Source organism: Lygodium microphyllum, chromosome 21 (assembly GCF_053477565.2).
Source record: "Lygodium microphyllum isolate KBCC chromosome 21, Lygodium_microphyllum_v1.1.10, whole genome shotgun sequence".
Taxonomy (NCBI): domain Eukaryota; kingdom Viridiplantae; phylum Streptophyta; class Polypodiopsida; order Schizaeales; family Lygodiaceae; genus Lygodium; species Lygodium microphyllum.
In genome coordinates, this window is record NC_141155.1 from 23580513 (window position 1) to 23600886 (window position 20374).

General features: G+C 45.8%; 1 protein-coding gene across 5 annotated transcripts in view; it reads left to right on the plus strand.

Moving 5' to 3' along the window:
* Nucleotides 1-20374, plus strand: part of LOC148017813 (RNase L inhibitor protein-like protein) — a 94644-nt gene that overhangs the window by 44736 nt on the left and 29534 nt on the right. For all 5 annotated transcript variants that reach the window (XM_087661677.1, XM_087661678.1, XM_087661681.1 and 2 more), the window contains one exon: nt 20170-20241. In XM_087661677.1, coding sequence (XP_087517803.1) covers nt 20170-20241 — 72 coding nt within the window. The remainder of the gene's footprint in view (nt 1-20169; nt 20242-20374) is intronic.

Sequence of the window (20374 nt, forward strand, 5' to 3'; positions counted from 1 at the left end):
TGTACTATAATCATTATTAGTGTCCTTTCCATGCTATCCTAGCCATCATAATAATCTCTCTCTGTTCCGGTCTGATCAGTGAGTGGACTGAGACATTTACGGTACAAGTTGCAGCTCCATACCTTTGCTTCATATAGTAGTATAGGTGTGACTAGGGTCTCAAAAAATCATAGTTTGGTGCAAGGTTCCTTGAATTGTATGTGAGCACATTGACTTTGGAGTGCCCATAGTGTTGCATAGCCTTGTGCTAGACGTGCCTTTGTTGCCCCTCTCAACATAAATTGTGGGCTAGAGAAGGTGACCCCAAATAAACATATTTCCTCACATGCTCCACTATGTCTCCCTCAAATGTGAACTAGTATATAGATCTAGTCACCCATGTTGCTGAAGTATTGAAGACCATGGTTTTGGTCTTCCCAAGGTTTACTGTGAGGTCTTTGTATCTATAAAAGACGTGAAAAGCATCCAAGTGGCGTTGCGATCCCTTTGGTGAAATAAGAACAATGTCATTTGCATACAATAATATCGGTATCAACACCCTTGCTAGGCACGCTCCTCCTCCTCCTCCTCCTCCTCAGTCAATGTTATTAGACACTTCATCTACATATAAACCAAATAGTGTGGGTGAAAGGAGGCATCCTTGTTTCACTCCTATGGTACTGTCAATCCTCTCTGATAGTCCCCCGAGGTGCCTATACATGACCTATCATTGTCTCATCTAATGCATAGATACCCCATCGTATACCTTTTGGTACTCCAATATCTTGCAATCTCTGCATAATGCGTATACGAGGCATTGTATCAAAAGCTTTGCGGAAATCTAAAAAGCAACAATAGATCCTTTTGTCTCGAGCTCGACCCTCCTCGATAATGTCTTCAAGTTTGAGGACATGGTCCAGTGTAGTGTATCCGCATCTGAGACCTACCTGTCCTTGTGCTCTCTTGCCTTGCATCTTAGCCCAGTCATTGAGTTAATGTTTGGGTATAGATTCATATAACTTGGGCCAAAGTATGGCCGATCACAATAGTCCTGTAGTTGCTAGGGATCCAAGGATCACCACTCTTAACGAGTGGAATTATAGTATTGTTAGATCAGCTCGTAGGAAAGCCCTCACGTACTACTCAATTGAATATGTGCCAGTATGGGTGCTAGTATACCGCAAGCATGTGAGAAATGTTTAGCCACTAGCCCATCCTTATCATGGGGCCTTCCATTTCCAATTGAGTCAGTGCGCCAATCTGCATCTGTAACGAGCAATCGTGATGCATATGGGGATGCCTATGTCGCCGAGTAGGTAGTCTAGGGTGTCGTGCTCTGTGTAATGCTATAGCTCTGTTAATTGTGATGCCGCCTAAGGATGTCCCTCAATGATGCCTATCAATAGGAGATGTAGTGTTTGGGGTAGCAGCAGCTAGGGGTTCAGCCACATTGAAAAAGTCTGTAACTGCTCTTTGGAGGGGTGGATGAGGCTAGGGTCGCTTCCTATCCTGTGACAGTACTGCTCTGCGCCGCTGGAGTTCCAATAAGAAAAGGCCCAAACATCTTTGGTCCTCATAGTCCATCACCCGTCTTAGTGGTCCAAAGCCCTCCTTAAAGAGGCAATGATAGCTGCCTCGGACATCATAGTATATAGTATATTTGCAAATGTAGTGCTCCTTCGTTTCTGGCTCCCATCCACAAAGCTGGCATATCCTCTCATTGGCTACAATATGGCTTCATTGACGTGTCTCCATCAACAAAAGATGCGATGAGATGCGAATTTGACCAATAGCAACTCAGAGTCTATGAGAAAGTTGAGCATCCATGTATCTTGGCCTCACTATGAAACCACCATGAGAGAGCTGCAAGAAGTGACATTGGTATTGTGCCATTTTCGTGCCCAATGGGAAAGGGGGACTTGGTGTCACGAGGACGTGAAAATTTGATGCTTTGCTTATGTTTAATTGACATTTGATTAAAGGATTAATCAAATGTGCAATTAAAAGATGCACAAGTGTTCCACATGTGAGGTGCAAGCTACTTTTTCATAGTTGAAGGCCGAAGGACCCTGTGAAAAAGATGGGTGTCAAAGGCAAAAGTTGTAATAAGTTACACTTGTTAGATTCTAGGTGAATTTTGGTGTCAGTTTGCCCCTAGGACCATTAATTGGCCATTAAGTGTCAGTGGTGACACTAGGGACTAGGTATTAATTAATGGATTAATGCTTGTCCAAGGGTCAATTAATGCATGGGACCACTTTGGGTTGCAAATGGCCTAGCCAATTAATTTTTGGATGGGCAAGGTCAATTTTCTGGGCATGGATTAAGGGCTGAAAATGGATTAAGAAAGTTGCCACTTGGCAAAACTTTCCCATGCAAGTGGGGGAAAGGCTAAATAGGGCTGAAGGGAGAGGGAAATCTTGTTTTTTCATTTTGGAGCTGTTGGATTGTTGCTGCTAGCTTTTGGGGCCAATTCCTAGCCATTGGAGACCATTTTGGTGATGGAGATTGCATATTCTTGACCTTGGGAAGCTGACAATTGCTGCTGATGCACTTTCTCCTGAAGATCACAATCTTTGATGCTCCTATTGTTGTTGGTGCATCCGTTTGGGGCTGGTACAGCAGGGCAACAACTGATTTTGATCAGTTCTTCGCGAAAAATCTCAAAATTTTCTCTCTACAGCATTCTCTCATCTCTTTCAGCCGATGCTCAGCCATTCTCAGCAATTCTCAGCCATTCGGAGGAGATCTCAGTCATTTTTGGTGGGCTGATCTGTAATTTCTACAGTAAACCCTAATTTACAGTAGAAATTAGGGTTTAGCAACCACCTTGGGATCCTGCCAGAGATTGAAGGCTCAAGGGACTGAAATCAGCAGCTGATAATTGAAGATTATCAAGGGATTTCAAGAGCCAATCCATCGCGAATTGATTTGGGGTAGCATTTGGCCAGCCAAGGGTCAAATTGGAGAAGAAGTCCTGGGTGAAACAAGGGGCAAATGACCCAAAAGGCTTGCTGGACATTTATGACAGCAACAACAATTGGTTAGCAAGAGGAGATTGAAGAATCTCAAGTTGTACTCCTTCCAATTGAATGAAAGCTAAAGAAATACTGCAAGGGGCGCCAAATTTGGGGCCAACAAGGTGTTTATTGTCCAAGAATGTTATGGTAAAGTGTGTATTTCATTTTATGTGCATTTATTTATTGCTATAATTAACTCTTAAATCAGTTTATCACCACCCATTCCAAGAAGGAAGGCTAGTTTCACTTGGACCAAGTCCTTCCTGTCTCAACTTTAGTGATGTCTGGTCTGATCACACTATTTAGCTTTGCACGACTGAGACTCAAAGTATGGCAGTCAAGGCTGTAATCGAACGGTGGCAGTCTATCTGTACTCATGCCATGTAGGTTCAGCCACATGCTCATATGTGCATACCAACATTGTCTATCTCCCTTTGTTGCTTGCTGTTTTGAAGACTCCAGGGCTAGTCTAGGGTATTGGTCTTTACGAGGCTGCTATATCCTCTGGAGGAAAGTAATTGCTTGGAATAATGCCTCAACTACCATGCGTGCAGTGCCCAATTTTGCTCGGATGATCTCTTGTGGTACCGAGGCTTTTGCCCTTATCATACGTGCTATCATCATGACCAGCGGTCGTTCCATATGTTCCTAGCCATCATAATGTTGTGCTTGCAGTCCATCACAGTCCATAAGTGGCATCCGTCTAGTATGATAAAGGCTTGGGCCCCAAATGGCTGCCCCATAGAGTAGCGTGGGCATAACTAAAGTGTCAAAAAGCCACAATTTGGTACGAGGCTCTTGAAACTTTATGTGTGCACATTGTCGCTCTAGGGTACCCAAAGCTGCATATGCCCGTGCAAGCCTAGCCTCTGAAGTTTCCTTCCATGAAAACTGTGGCCCTTTGAAAGTGACCCCAAGGTATACATATTGTCTAACCATTTCCATAGGCTGACCGTCATACATAAAGTGATGCTTTGAGCGTGTTACCCAAGTTGCTGAGGTGTTAAAGACCATAATTTTAGTCTTTCCAAGATTAACCTTGAGACTTTTATCTTCACAGAACACATGCAATGCATCCAGATGTTGTTGTAGTCCCTTAGGTGAATTTGAGATAAGCACCATATCGTCTGCATATAACAAAATTGGTATCAGTACCCTAGCCAAGCTGGCTCCCATACCACCCCATCTCTGTATGTAATCATAAATCTCATCAATGTACAATCCAAATAGCAAAGGAGAGAGGGGACAGTCTTGCTTTACACCAACCGTGCTAGACACTGAGTCTGTTGTGCCTCCAGGCACTCGTACTCTTCCTGTCACAGTTTCATACAATGCATAAACAGACCCTTGCATATCCTCTAGGATTGGAGAGAAAGAAAGAAAGAAAGAAAGAAAGATATATTTATGTCTACATAAGGCCAATGTGGCCTATGAGACAAAATCCAGAGTACATCCATGTCTAATGTCATCTCATCAGTAAGGTAAAGATAACATTACAAATATGTCATCTCATCAGTAAGGTAAAGATAACAAAATCCAGAGTACATCCATGTCTAATGTCATCTCATCAGTAAGGTAAAGATAACATTACAAATATGTGGGTGGCCTATGAAACAATACTAAAAATAACTATACGATGGGACTATACTAGGGTTGAACCATGTGTAGTGTTGTTCCATCGATAGAAAAGAAAAGGAAAGGAAAGGAGAACTAGATCTGATAGAACCATGTACAAAAGTGTGGTGGAGAGTATGGGCTGTAGCTGATCTCAAGATCTGCACATGATCTCAGCTATGATGTGGTCCCTAGCTGCTTCGCTAATATGCCCGGTGGTGAGTTTTTGGTGTCTCGTGATAATGGCTCTAATCCGGCTGTGGTGTGGCCTCCTTGGATGTGGTCCTGGTAGACGAAGTCATCGTGCTCAACGAAGGGAAATGGCTCTATCCAATGTGACTCCACGGTGTGGCCTGTAAGGTGTCTGGCAGGGTGGTTCTATCTTTGCTAGGCTGGTAGTGTCAGTAGGGTCAGCTCTGTAGAAGAAGCCTGTCACTGCTCTCTGTGTGTGTCCCATTGGGTGAGTTGGCCTCCTGTCTTGCAGTAGTGTAGTTCGGCACCTCTCGAGCTCCAGGAGGAAAATACCTAGGCATCTCTGATCCTCGTACTCCATGACGCGACGAAGGGATTCAAATCCATCACGGAAGAGGCAGTGGTACCGTCCTCGTATGTCATAGTATACTATGCATCTACATATGTAGTGCTCCTCCATCTTAGGCTCTCGACCACAAAGCTAGCAAGTGCTATCCTTGGAGAACTTGCAGTTTGGAGGTTGTGGCAGCCATCAGCAGACCTTGGAGCAGCGTGCAACCGCCGTAGAGGACCTTGGAGCAGTAGATGACAGTCTTGGAAGGTTGCCAGACAATAGGCAGTTGTAGTCTCTTGGCAGAGTAGACGACAACAGGAAATGCACTCTAGAACATGGCAGCGACTAATTTTATCAGTTTCTGGAAGAATTTTCTCTCATCCTCCAGGCATTTCTCATCTTTCTTCAGTGAATTCCAGCAGTTCTAGCCATTGGAGGTGGAGATTTTGATGAATCTTTGCTGTAAAATTTAATTTATAGTAGGAATTAGGGTTTAAGAGCTGCCCCGAGAAGTGTGCACAGATTCTAAGGCATGGAGACTTGAATTTTAGGAGATTCAAGAGGTGGGGCTGAATTTGTTATCTAAGGAGCATGTTGAAGGACAATTCCCCGAGCAAACTAAGGGGCAAATGGGTTTGAAGACTTTTTAGTCATTTTGGGCAAGAGGCAACTGGAGATAAAGGAGATTCAAGGAATCTCAGTGTGTTCCATCTAAATTGCAATTCAAGATAAAGAAATACTGCAAGGGGTGCTAGTTTTGGGGCCAATAGGCTATCCATTGTCCAAGATTACTAAATTTTGCGTTTTTAGTTTATGTGAATTTTATCTTCCCGTAATTAGTGCTTTATTAGGTTATTATTACCCTATCCAAGAAGGAAGGATAGTTTCAGCTGAGTGGTCATTTTCAATGTATTATTTATGCCTATTTGTAAGCTACTTCCCTCCTCTTATGCATTCATCAAATATAAGCACATTGCTTTTATTAGGGAGAGGGAGTTTGTTGTACTTTGTTGGTTTTTGTTGGCCCAGGTGTGGCATTATTAATTGTCATCGCCTCGACCATTGTACTCTCACAATACATTGCCTCTCATTTTATGATTGAGTATCATTATGCATCACTTAATTCATTCATTATATTTTATTTTTTATCAATTAATCATATAATTACTTCACACTTGGATTTGGCTCCCTAGGCATTTAAATTGTCATTAAATGTAGTTGTTGCCCCTAGTATCCTAGACACTAAGTGACTAGGGTTAGGGTTTTCTATGATGGTTAAATTGTTCAGAGTTTGGATTTATTATAAAAAGGCACTTTGTGCATCACTAGCACATAAGCATGGTGTTATTCATTGCAATTGTCTTGAGCATTCTTCTCTCTCGTAGTCATTAATAATTGCCTCTTGTTTTGTGATCAAGTATCATTGTGCATCGATTAATCAAGGACCATGTCCTAAGAGGCCGCACCATAGTTGGATCAAAGAATCGTTATCATGAGACACTAAAGACTCACCACTCGGCATATTAGTAGAGTAGTCAAGGACCGCATCATGACCGAGATCATATGTAGATCTTGAGATCAGTTATAGCCTATAGTTTCCACCATAGTTTCTATGAATAGTTCCATCAAATTAGTTTTTTTTGTTTTTTTTGTACCGATGGGAACAACATTAGAGATGATTCTACTCTAGCATAGTCCCATCATACAGTTGTCAACATTGTTTCGTTTGGCTGCTTAATTTAATGTTATCTTCACCTCACTAATGAGATGACATTAGATATGGATGTACTTTGGATTTTGTTGCACAGGCCACATTAGCCTTATGTAGATGTTAATATATATTTTCTTCTTTCTTTGTTTTTGTCAATTAATCATGTAGTCACTTCATACTTGGGACACTGGTCCTTAGTTTGCACCATTGTGCTACTCTTGCTATTGAGCTAAAACACTCCTTACAGCTAATTAGCATTTTTAAACAGCCCTAAAACACGCTTAATTAATGAAAAATGCAAATTTGGTGCATGGTTTGAGAGAGTTTCAGTGGTCCCCCAAAACCCTATTTTTTTGGGACACCCTTCAACATCTATAAATAGATAGGGTGCCCACCATTCAGTCTCATCCCTTTAGTGTAGGTTCTTACTCCTTTGCTGTGTTTGGTCCATCTACCATCACCAAACCACAAACTGTTTCCTTCGTTGTACGTTTGACTCTCCATCAGCTAGGCGACATGTGGAAGCCCTCCTTGTCATTAGGCATCAGCCCTGCAGTTTACGTTCAAGCTTTCACCCTCCAAGTGGCAATTGGCGACCATTCTCTCCCTGTTGGTGACCATCTTCTCCCTGCTAGTGGCCATTCTACAACTGCATTTGCAACCTCCTGCTGTCGCCCTTTGCTTGGGCACCTTTCTTGCTGTCGTCCCCTTTGCTGTAGGCACCTTCCTTGTTGTCGTCTCAGTCATCTGACCTTCCGTTGATTAGTGTTTGGTGTTTTCCTCAATTTTCACACTCTGATCGGTGGTCACGGCACTTGGGATCCGTTTCTGGTGGACGTGACTCTCTGACGCTGCGTTGCTCTGCCCTTGGGCATTTTGTACACTCTTACATTCATTCACAGCATTCATTCACTTCAGAGTTTCTTCTCTCTATGTGTGTCTCTGTGTTTGAGTTTTGAGTTCTTGCGTTTTGCGTTTTGCATTTAAGGTTTGAGTTTTGCTCATCTCTATCTGAGTCTTTGTGTTTCAGTCTTGGTTTTACATGTTGTGTTTTCTTAGTGTAAACCCTAGCATATCTTCACATGGTATCAAATTCGGTGCTCTTCTAAAGAGTATCCTGTGGTGATTGTAGAGGCTAGTCTTTGTGTGAGACTCACACGTGACTTGATTCTAACTCATAATGTCTCAGGCACCCTCTTCTTCAAATCCTATGATGCCCTATCAGGCTTCTCCATCATTGGAGTCTCTAAGAAGGCATTATGGTCTCGAGGAGGAGATAGACACACCTTCACCTTTACCATCTTGTTCTTCTCATTTTGGTCATCTTACAGATGAAGAGTTTGAGGAGGACTTGCATGTCACGTATAGTTTGGTTTACACTCCTCCAACGAGTGCTACTACCCCTTCTAGACCGATTGGTTAGATTGGCCGTCTCTTTGATCTTGGAGGGATTATGACATTCGGTACATCTAGCAATGCATCTCCTTTATCTCTGTCAGACCTTGTGTCAGGTTTATATGATCCTTTTGAGTCATATGAGCCAAAACCCTCTTTTGTTTCTCCTTTTAGTGTGCAGGATCCAGATGGTTTTCAGTATGTTAACTTTAATAGAGGAGGCTCTCAAAACAGATACCCATCATTAGGTATATCTCTACCATTTGTTTCATTTGAGTAAGTAAACCACACTTCTCAATTCCATCCCATCCCACCACTATCTTCTTCACATTCTGATCTACTCACATCCTCATTCCAAAATCTTTGATTACATTTCACTTTTGCTCAAAGCACACTAGGGGTTGGATCTTCCATCTCCGCTCTTAACACTTTCTCTTTCTTCACTCTACCTCTTGGTGCATCATTACGGGGAATGCTACCCTTTAACACTATATCTTTCACCTACACCCACTTTATTGTTAGAAGGCCAAAACACAAATAGACTGCAAAAAACAAGAGTTCACATACAGTATAACCCAAAATTTGACCAAAAGAAGACAAAAGCTGTTGCAAGAAGTCAAAAAATCAGTCAAAAATTGCCAAAAACAGCAAAACGGCCTGAAGGTATAGTCGCCCAGGAAGGAGGCAGGAACACCAAAATGCAAGCTGAGTACTGCCACAAATAGGCTGAAAAACTGTCGTAGCAGCCTGAAAACTGAGAATGCAGGCAGCAGAGGGGCTATAGACAGCAAGTGATGGAAAATCAGCAGAAAACGCAAGTAAAACAGGTCGCTTGTATGGAGGGAGTAGTCACCTGATCAGCAAGGGTGAAAACAGTCCTGAGATCAGCTAGAAAACATAGTAGGAGCACAAATCCTAAAATCTGATACCATGTTAGAAGTGGTGTAGCAATAAAAGCGTAAACATAAGCTGCAATAAACTGCTGAAACACAAGACAAAAGAGATAGGGAAAGAAAGAACACAACACACATGAGAACTCAGATGTATGCTCGGGAAATGGAATCCATATATCAGACATGAGACTGTCGCATACAATAGTGAGTCACTAGCAGCGTGGACACCAGCACAGGCTCCTCCCTCCACGGGAACTCTAGGTGGTGAACTGACCAATTGAGGAGTAGCCCAGAATAAATAGGCACAAATAATGCCATAAAATATGTTAGGTCGGCCAGCAATAAATGCCCAATATGACCATTAAATGACACAATAAAAAATTCCTAAATAACCTAAATAATGCGCCGAAGCCTTTGCAGCTCAAACTCACACATGAGCTGACATATCTAAGTAACATTTATCACATCCTTTCACTTGGGACGGCTATGATGGGTATCCCTCTCACTATCCTTAGACACCCACAATCCCCCCATACGACCTTTCAGAGGCAAGGATATCCATTCTTTGCTTTTGGACAGTCGTCACACATCTCTCGGGTCAGTCTTACGTAGGGATTTTCATCCTCTACCATCCCTGTCCCTATCCCTCCACCTTGGGCTCTACAAGTATTTACCATGCCCATCCCCAATCCGCCTCCCCAATCCGCCTATGCCTACATTTGGATCCGTTGGGCACTTTGGGATTACTTCCCAAGTGTAATCCACTCTGTTAAGAAGACTGCTAGGGTTTGCACTGAGGACACACAGAGTGTACGACCATGACAGAAACACAAAGACACAAACACAGACACAGAGGGAAAAACTCAAACCCTAAACACGAAACTCAAAACTCAAAACTCAAACACAAACAAAAGAAGGGGGAGAGAGAATACAACTCTGAAGTGAATGAATGCTGTAAATGAATGTAAGAGTGTACAGTGTGCTCAAGGGCAGAGCAATGTCGGAGTGTGACGTCCACCGAAGATAGATCCCAAGTCTGTGACCACCAGTCGGAGTGTAGGAGTGCTGATTGGGGGCTGGAAATTGTGCATAGTTTGCCATAAACAATAGGCTGAAACAGTGTCTAAGAGTGTCAGGGCATGCAATGCTGAAAATGGAGGCTGGCTGACCCTGGAGATGATGGACAGTAGGTTGAACAGCAGTCTGGGACAGTTTGGAGCAATCGCCAGCAGCTGAGAGCTGTCGCCTATAGCAATGGACAGGCTGAAGACGATGTGGTTGCAGTCGATGATGGCTGGACAGTAGATGGAGGCGGGCTGCAGATTGGAAACTGGGCACCAATAGCAGCAAAGGGTGTGTGGGCTGGTGTAACCTGCAAAACAAGGATGATAGCTGAATGGGGGCAGCCTGTCTATTTATAGATGTGGAAGGGCGCTCCAAAAATTAGGATTTCCACTAAACTTTCTTGAACCGCTCCGCGTTTTAGGGTTTCCACTGAACTCTCTCGAACCACTCCCCGTTTTAGGGTTTTACTCTAAAAGAGCATTTTTAGTGTGTTTTGGGGCTGTTTAAGAGGCTAATCAGCCAGTAATGCATATTTTAGCTCAACACCCCCTCTCAGGCCCAAAATTGAGCCGAAAGGTTAGGCCAGCCATTGTGATGTTGATGTACTCCAAGGCGTTCCACCCTCAAGCTTGAGCTTGATGTTAGTTATATGTACCATGTAGACACATGTGATACATCTCATGCTACTTGGGAACAATTAGACACACTATTTGATGCCCAATCTAAATCTTCAAAATATGGATTGTTGATTGAATTTTTCAGGTTGGATATAGGATATGAAGGCTAGTACATCCCTTGCAATCCATCTTAATTATATGGAAAGTCTGCTAACTCAACTTGCAGGGATTAATTTAAAAATGGATGAAGATGTATGCATTGGAGTTATGCTGAAGACTCTTCCTCCAGAATTTGGTAATGTTTCCACCACACTAATTAATATGTCAAATCCAAAGGTGGTAGACATTAAAGCATCACTCCTAGAAGAAGAGAAAAAGCTCAAAGGAAAAGAAGAAGCAAGCACTTCAAAAAAAGAACAAGTTCTCCATGTTAGTAACAAGTACAAAGAGAAGAAAGACATTGTCTATGACTTCTACAAAAGAATGGGACACATTGAAAAATTTTATATGTCAAATCCAAAGGTGGTAGACATTAAAGCATCACTCCTAGAAGAAGAGAAAAAGCTCAAAGGAAAAGAAGAAGCAAGCACTTCAAAAAAAGAACAAGTTCTCCATGTTAGTAACAAGTACAAAGAGAAGAAAGACATTGTCTATGACTTCTACAAAAGAATGGGACACATTGAAAAATTTTTTTATGCTAGGAAAAGATCTTAGAAGGCCTACTTAGCAACTGCCAAAGAAGAAGAAGAAGACCATGAAGAAGAAGAAGAAGAAGAAGAAGAAGAAGAAGAGAGAGAGAGAGAGAGAGAGAGAGAGAGAGAGAGAGAGAGAGAGAGAGAGAGAGAGAGAGAGCTGGAGAATTACGAAAAAAAAGAGAGAGCTGGAGAAGTCAGCGGGAGAATGGCAGCAGCGAGGATGGCGACCTGTCGCGACTGTCCTGCATCGACCTGCTTAAACCCTTGCCTGTACCATTGCGCACAGTCTGCTGCCTAAGGGTCGCGTGCCCTTGCCTGGGCTTGCGCCGCAGGGCCCGCTGCCTGTTGCGTGCACACGTTCCGTCGCCCTGGTCCTTCCCCCCTGCGCTCGTTGACCGTGTGGAGCATCGTGAAGGTCGTCTGACCTGTCCGCCCTCCGCTTCCGCCTGCGCCCACCTGACCCTGCGAGTCCCTGCGCCCGTCGGGGCCCTGCGTGCCCGTCCGCCCTTGCGTCCGTCGGGCCCTCCTGCGCCTGGCCCTGCGTGCCCCGCCCTGTCGCCGCCCCTCTGACCTGCGGGCTTGGCGCCGCCCTGCGCGCCGCCCTGACCCCTCGCCTGTCGCTACCCCCCTGCGCCCCCTTTGTCGCCCCCCTGTGCGCCTTTCGTCTTTGACCCGCCTGCGTGCTGCGCCGCCCTGCCCTGTGCTTTCTTCGCCGCCCTGCCCTGCGCGCCGCCTGGCTCCCTTCCCCCAGGGCAGCGTGGGCTTGACTGGATCCTGCGTGAAGCTGGGGACCAGCAATCCGTCCCTGCGCAGGATCGACCTCACCTAACCTAGCTCGCCCTCTGCCAGGACGAGTGTGAAGTCAGCAGTATGGCTGGCCTGGATATGGATTTTCTTGACCGGACGGTGGCAGCCCTTGGCCCTGATTCCGATGCAGAGGACCCGGAAGATATGGTGCCATGCACGGAGGAGTTGCCGCCGAGTTCTGAACTGCCGCCTGCCGGCAAACGCTCCAAGCATACGCCTGATGAGCCAATGAGTCCTCTGGAACGCTCCTATGCGCAAGTGGCCTCTGATCCTGTGGATTCGCAGGAAATTGACTGGGAGCATTTGCTGGACTTCGCCAATACTCTGCTCGGTGATTATGTCCAGCATAATACCGAATCTTTTTCTGTTGCGGGAACGGATGATGTGCTGGACGCCACGGTGGACCCCAAATCAGTCTTGCAATCCTTCTCGGTGTTTCATGATCGTGCAGTCATACTTTTCTTCACTGGCAGGATCCCAGTGCTTTCGCATATTCGCCAATGGTTGCACCATCTATTGCAAGGGGAGTCTGTTGAGGAGATCTTCCTTGGACCTCGCGGCTTTTATGAGGTCCTGCTGAAATCGGAAACGCATCGCGCTGAGCTCCTGTCCAAGTTGCCGCTATTCTTTGATCGCCGCCTAGTCCATGTTGTGCCATGGCGCCCCATGGCCGACTTCCAGCGTCTGCTTCAACGCGAATGCCCGGTGTGGGTAGAGGTGGAAAATTGTCCGGCGGTCTATTGGCCCATGTTGAAGGATGCGATGGCAGTTGTGGGAACAGTGCTGGTTCCCCCAAGCCTCAGGGCGATGAACTGCAACCGTTTATGCATGCTATGGGACACGGCCAGGAAAAGGCCCGCGTGGCTTCGCCTCAATTGTTCGGGCATGCATCCTTTGTATTTTCGCTTAAAATGGGGCAACTTTGCGGGCCACTGCTTTTCATGTGGTAAATTGGGGCATTTCATGGCAGAATGCCCTGAAAAGCAATCGTCTTCGGAGGATGTGCAGGTTGTGCTGCCCAAGGACGCCATGGTGCTTGATGCCACGCCCCAGGAAGCCCTTCAGTCTCCTCATGTCATGGATAAAGGCAAACAACAGGTCCTGAGTGTGGATTCCCGTCGCACTGATTGGATTGAGGCACGTCCCAAAAAAGGGAAAAAGCTGGATGCAGGCCTGGCGGATCCTGGGCCTACCGCGCCCCAGGATTCCGTGCGCACGTATACGCGCCGGAAAGAAATGGCCACTTCACAGCAGGCTGCGCGTCCTACGACCCCGTCTGCCCCCCGTAATCAGTCTCCAAGGAGAGCCTATACCGATGGCCCCAAAGGCCCACCTGCCAAGCTGGCATTTGATGCCAAAGGAAATGTTATTACACCCTGGGATCGGCGTTATCGCCGCCCCTCTCCCAAGGCAGTGGATTTCCCTTCTACCTCCAAAGCAGGTCGCCAGAATTCTTTTGCAGTATTGGCTGATTTTCTGGATGAGGGTGTCCTGGATGCTCTCGCGGAAAAGGTAAAATCGAGGCAGTAGGCGCCTCGTTCCTGACTTCCTTCTTTGAGGATACATGAAGATAGCCACGTGAAATGTGCGAGGCATTTGCTCTCGCCATAAGCAACATGCCATGTGGACCGTCTTGCATGAGAACCAGTGGGATGTACTGTGTGCAGTTGAGCACAAAAGTCACGGTGAAGCAGGAAAAGTGATGGATTGTCATGGATTCCGTCTGTTTTATGCAGGGACCCATGCTACGCACTATTCGGGCGTGCTGATGATTGTCCATGAGAAATATCAGCCTGTCCTTGTTAAAAATGATGTGCAGGGCCGCTTTCTGGTGATCGAAGTCTTATTTGAAGGAGAGATTTTATGGCTGTTGGGCCTCTATGCTCCGAATGATCCCGCATCCCGCCGGGATCTTTGGTCCACTTTGCAGGGCTCCATGTCACTCGGCCGAAGGGGGTTTTTGATGGGAGATTTCAATATGTGTGTTGACTCTTCTTAGTCCACTTCAGGGCATTCGGTAATGGATACGCCGGAAAGCCGGGTGTGGAGTTCCTTTGCTTTGCACGTACTCAAGCAAGATCTTTGGTCGTGGCTTCACCCTTCTTTTTCAGGATTTACTTTTCATTCCGCACAATATGCAACTACCTGGTCGCGACTGGACAGAATGTATATCATGCAGGGGGATGATTTTCTTCCCGAGATGCTGGAAATGAAGGTCTTGCGGCAATATGCGTTGTCGGACCATTTCCCCCTCCAGCTTGAGATGCGGGCACACTCTATTGCACCTTTTGTGCAATTCCTGGATAGGCTCCCTTTACGTTTCAACTCCTCTTATTTGAAGCATTCAATTTTCCAGGGCTATATGCAGCAGCTGATTGAGAGGTTCTTATTGGACTTCGCCTCTGAGGGCTTGCCTTCATTTGCACGGCTGCTCTCTAATGTGCAGCGGGTTGCTCGCCAGTATGGGATCCATCATGCCTCGCTTTGCCGCCGACGTCGACATGCAGCAGAAGACTTACTGGCTTTGGTCCGTTCTTTGCTCCTGGATTCCCCTGATGATGATTTTCTGCTGTCTCTGGAGAGGCGATTGGCCCATCTTATTCAAGTATTTCAGTTGAAATCTTATCAACAGGCCAAGCTGCACAACTTGACGGACACATTGCAAGATAGCGCCTGCCAGTCTCATAAGTTCTTTCGCGCCTTGCATGCGTCTCCGGCTCGCGAGAATATGACCAGACTCCAGGATTCGGAAGGTCGCATGGTCACGGATCCGCAGACCATTGTCACTATGTGTAGAAACTATTTTATGGATCTTCTTGGTTCCTCTTCCTCGCCTTCTAGCCAGGTTACGCATGCCCGCTCGGTCTTCTATCATCTGGTCCGCCAGCAGGTTCCAGTTGATATGCAAGCCGCTTTGGAGACGGATATTTGCGAGGAAGAGGTTATGGACGTTTTGTTGCATCTGCCGAATGATAAAAGTCCTGGCTGGGATGGTCTCACTAATGAATTCTTTCAGACCTCGGCCACGCAGTTGGTGAAGCCATTGGTGGCCATGTTTCAGCAGGTGTGGGAAACGGGGGTCGTGCCCTCCTCATGGAAAGAAGGCCTTATCAAACTAATTCCAAAGGTCCCTTCGCCGTCAAAGTTGCAACACTGGAGACCAATCTCTTTGATGGGCTCCATGTATAAAATCTACCTCGGCTTCACAAGCACCTTCCAGCTATTGTGCATCCTCTCCAATATGGTTTCATTAAGGGCCGCAACATTCTGCATAATATCTTAAACGTGCAAATGGCTATTGACTATGCGCGGCACTCCGGTCAGGAAGTGGTATTGATCCAATTGGACTTGGAAAAGGCGTTTGATTATGTGGACTGGTCTTTCATTGCAGACCTCATGTCGGCTATGGGCTTTGGTACCTGAATGTCCCGATTGATCTACACCATTAGTGCTGAGGCTTCCTCCAGAGTTATGCTTAATGGTGGAGTTACAGAGCCATTTGTCCTTGCACGCTCGGTCAGACAGGGTTGTCCTTTGAGCCCTCTCTTCTTTGCCCTGGCGACTCACCCGGTCCTTTCAATGTTATCCTCCATGGCAGCCTTGGCTCAGCTGGCCGGGCTGTCTCTTCCGTTGGGTCAGCACTTCGTTAGCCAATCCTTGGCTGATGACACCTTTATGATTTTGCAGGCGGACAGGGACAACATTCGAAGGGCATTAGATGTTTGGACACTCTTTGGTCAGGCCTCTGGGCTTCGCATCAATGCCCTTAAGTCAGCCATTCTCAGTTGTACGGAGCCTGATTTACAGTCCTTAGGCTGGAAAGGCCAGGTGGTTTCCCGTGGCTCCATTGTCAGGCATCTTGGATACCCATTGGGGGTGGATGTACGGCCAAAAGACCTGCTGGAGTGGATTTCACAAAAACTGGCGGCGAAGTTTATGTATTGGAAGTCGCAAGCGTGGCCATTCCATGTCCACCTCAAAGTGGCCCAGACAATCATGCTTCCAATGCTAATGTATTTCCTGCCTTTGTTGCCATGGACGCCTACTACTTTGAAGGCCCTCACTCATCCCATCCGTTTCATGCTGTGGAAGAAGGATTCACTGCAGGCCGGCATTTCCTGGATTTCATGGTCGCACGCATGTACCCCTAAGCGCATGGGTGGAGGAGCTATTTTGGATGCACAGACTCATATGTGTGCTCTCTGGTGGTCCCTTTTTCGTGCCATGTGTGGATCATCACCCATGGACCATCATAGCCCGTTATTTTCTTGAGGACAGCGGGCTTCGCCATGGCAACACACGGCTTCGGGCCTCCTGGTGGCATGTCCTTAATACTGACTCTCGTGTTTCCAGTCCCTCTTCCTCTTTGTTACTGCACTTGGTCGGCTCTTGGAAAGTGGTGCTCCAAAAGGCCCGTTGGCACCCAGTAGGGGACCGCTTGCAGACTAACTCCTTTCAGCTGGAATTGTTGGCAGTATCCCGACTCCTTTCATGGGAAGATAAACATCAACTCAGACCAAGATTTAATTGCATGGCCCGTTTAGGTGTGACGTCGGTTGCGGATGCTACCCTTGCCACTTGCAATGTCCTCGTATCGTTTCGGACTGCTCGGCGACTCTTCAAGATCCCGCGTGGATACCGTGATTTATGGGAGTAGCTTTCGTCGGAGCTTCAGAGTCGGCAACCCTTTCCTGCCTTGACTGTGGATCGCCCTTGGCAGGACTGGGACCTTGCAGGCCGCCTGAGTCTGGAAAAGGCCTCTACTAATCAGGTGTATCATCTTCTTGTTCAAGATCACCAATGGCTGGGAGAGAAAGCTAATACTGTTTGGGGACTGCGGAAATCGCTGTCATGGTGGCAGAAAACGCTGATGGAGGGCTGGCTAAATAAGACACCTTTCAAATGCAAGGTTTTTCTTTGGCGGGTGATGATTGGTGGTCTTCCTCTGGCCTCGGCCCTTGCCAAGCGTCGCATCTCGAATGGCAATTGTTTCTTCTGTACCACACCGGCGGAATCAGCCCGACATCGTTTTCTCTCTTGCCCGCTCGCCAAGAATATCTGGTCACTCTTGTCGCACATTTGGCGCGCGATGGTGGGGTCCTCGCTAACTCCTTTCGACTGGGTTTTTGTGCGCCCGAAGTATCCCGCACCGCCACAGCTGCATGAGAAGCTCTTATTTCACTTTTTCAGATATTGGGGATGTTGGCACATTTGGACCACGCGCAATGCTTTTCTCTTTGACTGGGCCTCTAATGTACCCCGACATATTGCCAGGCTTAAAGGGCTCTTGCATTGGCAGCTAGATATCATCCGACACTCCGACTTGCTCCCTCGGGAGGATTTGCATCCGTGGCATATGGCAATTGCCTCTGGGTCGTTGCCATGATTGGTGTAACCTTTTCAGTGCATTACTATAGAAGAAGAAGAATAAGACCATGAAGAAGAAGAATAAGAAGAAGAAGAAGAAAAAGAAGACACTCAATAATAGAAGGACGAGCCTCATCAGTCCTTCTATTCTCACTATGCAGACCAACTTTTTTAAGCCTTGTATTTACTTGCATGCTCCAATCATAAGCTTTGTAATCCTCATGTAACTTGTGTACTACAACCTCTTCACATTTACTGAGGCCTTGTGACAACCTCTAGCTTTATATGGTTGGTTTTTTCCATGTCTATACTTAGCAAGGTTCTACTTATGACAAACTTTGTATACTTAGTGCTTTTTATGGTTGTGATTGAGGAGGGGTGTTGAGATTTATGCAATCACACTCCTAAGACAACCTCTTTGTATGGAGCAGTAGGACAAGGGATATGCAACAGCCTAGGAGAAGCTGCGTGAATCCCAAAAAGGCACAGTGGGAAAAGGGGAACCATTCTACAACTATGAAAGCATGTACTTGACATTGAATATGATGAATGCTATTGTACTTTGTACTTTGAGTCTTGTCTCTCCACTCAATATTGTGTTTGTGAGTCCAAGCTAATCTTGGAACCTAATTCACTTGAGTAACAGTTAGTGTGTCTAGTCTCCGTCATTATGCTTCTTGTCATTCACTTCCGTCCTCCATAGCTAGACCTTGCTCAAGGATTTGTGTTTCTCAACAAAAAAGTGACCCTTGTGGAATAATCTTCATCCATTGATCCAATTAGAGATCATCCAACAAACTCCAAGCTCATCACGCAAAACATAGATCATCATCTAAGCTTCATTGTGGAAGGACAAACCCCATACCTGCCCCTCCCCCCCCCCCCCCCCCCCCCCCCCCCACACACACACACTCTCTCTCTCTCTCTCTCTCTCTCTCTCTCTCTCTCTCTGTGTTGTAACATCCCATTGTAGTGGAAGGGTGGCGTGTATGGTGCAAGCTACTAGGATAGTAATAATTTACTCTAGATTTGAGTCTCGACTCATCACTCCAGACTACATACTCAATAATTAGATAAAAAGGACAAAATATGGCCTGTGGGCTAGACACATTGTAAGTGTAAATCCTGGAGGCTAGACATGATAGTCATGGCTAGAAGCCACTTACAACTAACTCACTAGGTAACAATATAAATGCCATCAAGCTTTGAATAAGTTAGAAGTGGCTCTAAAAAGGGACCCTTCTAGAACCTTCTTCATCCATTCATCTAGTTAGAGATCATCAAACAAACTCTAATCTCATCATTGAGAATCTAGATTGACATTCTGAGCTTCATTGTGGAAGGACACCCTAAAAAGCATGACCTTTGCAATCAGGGAAGTAGAATGCAATCTGTCTCGAGGCTAATCATGTTGTCTCAGAATAGTCCTCTTGTGTATCTTGTATTGAGTATCCTTTGAGAGAATGATATGCAAGGTAGAAGAGTGAGGTGCAACAAAAGGTTGCACTGACACCAGACTAGTGGTTTTTGTTGTGTAAGCTTTAAGTGTACTTTGAACCTCGCCTTGCTACTGCTGAAATACAAGGAAAAATGATGCAAAGAAAGGGAGTGGCAAGAGATCACAACCAAGACAAGGGTTAGCAAGGTAGGCTGGAATGTGGCGAGAGGGAAAGAGATGTATGGTGGGAAGCATGGATGAATGGTATATGCAAGCTGAAAGGGTGAAACAGTGAGAGAAAGCAGCATTGATGTGAAGATCATGCAAAGGCAGGAGGGGAGGCAGAGGGCTTGATGACAAGTGAAATTGTAGGTGACTTGAGGGAATAAAAACTTAAAACTAAGTTGGGCAGGGCCCTGGGTTTGTTTGGGGGGGGGGGGGGGGGGGGCGTTGGGGGGGAATTGATGTGAAGATCATGCGGCGGGATTGATGTGAAGATCATGCAAAGGCAGGAGGGGAGGCAGAGGGCTTGATGACAAGTGAAATTGTAGGTGACTTGAGGGAATAAAAACTTAAAACTAAGTTGGGCAGGGCCCTGGGTTTTGGGGGGGGGGGCAGTGGCTGTAAAGAAAGATGAGTGACACAAGGAATGATTAGAGATGAGGAAGTTGGTGCAGGGAGGAGGTCACAATGGATGAGCAGGGGAAGAAAGAAAAAGGCAAGCAAGTGGTAAGACTTCTGGAGACACAGAGAGATGCGACAGGGGTTTCCAATAGTTAATTCACAACCATGACAGATAAGAGTGCACTTGGTGTTGATTTATCAAATATGTTAGGTAGTTGCATCAGTAGGCCATGTTGGGCATTGTTCTTTTCGGGCTCATTAGCACTCTCATTTTGTAGACACTTTGAGTAAGAGGAGTCTTCTTTCAAAACATAAAATCATTGTTCATGCTTTTAGGTGTTATAATGTGTCATCATATAGGAAAAGTCTCTTAAAAATACCAGCTCATGAAATAACACTAGACTGTTTTTCCTGACAGTGGTGAACAGGCAACTGCAAACATACTATTAAGCAAATTCAAGTGGGGCCATGCTTTTCTATCATTGAATAGGTAGTACATCTGATGGGTGTTGGTTATTATTGTCAATAACCTAAAGAGGTAACCTCAGTAAGTAAACTTACATGGCATTTTGATATGAAGTATATAAGTTGCATGCCACATGTAGCATTTCGTTTTAAACAGA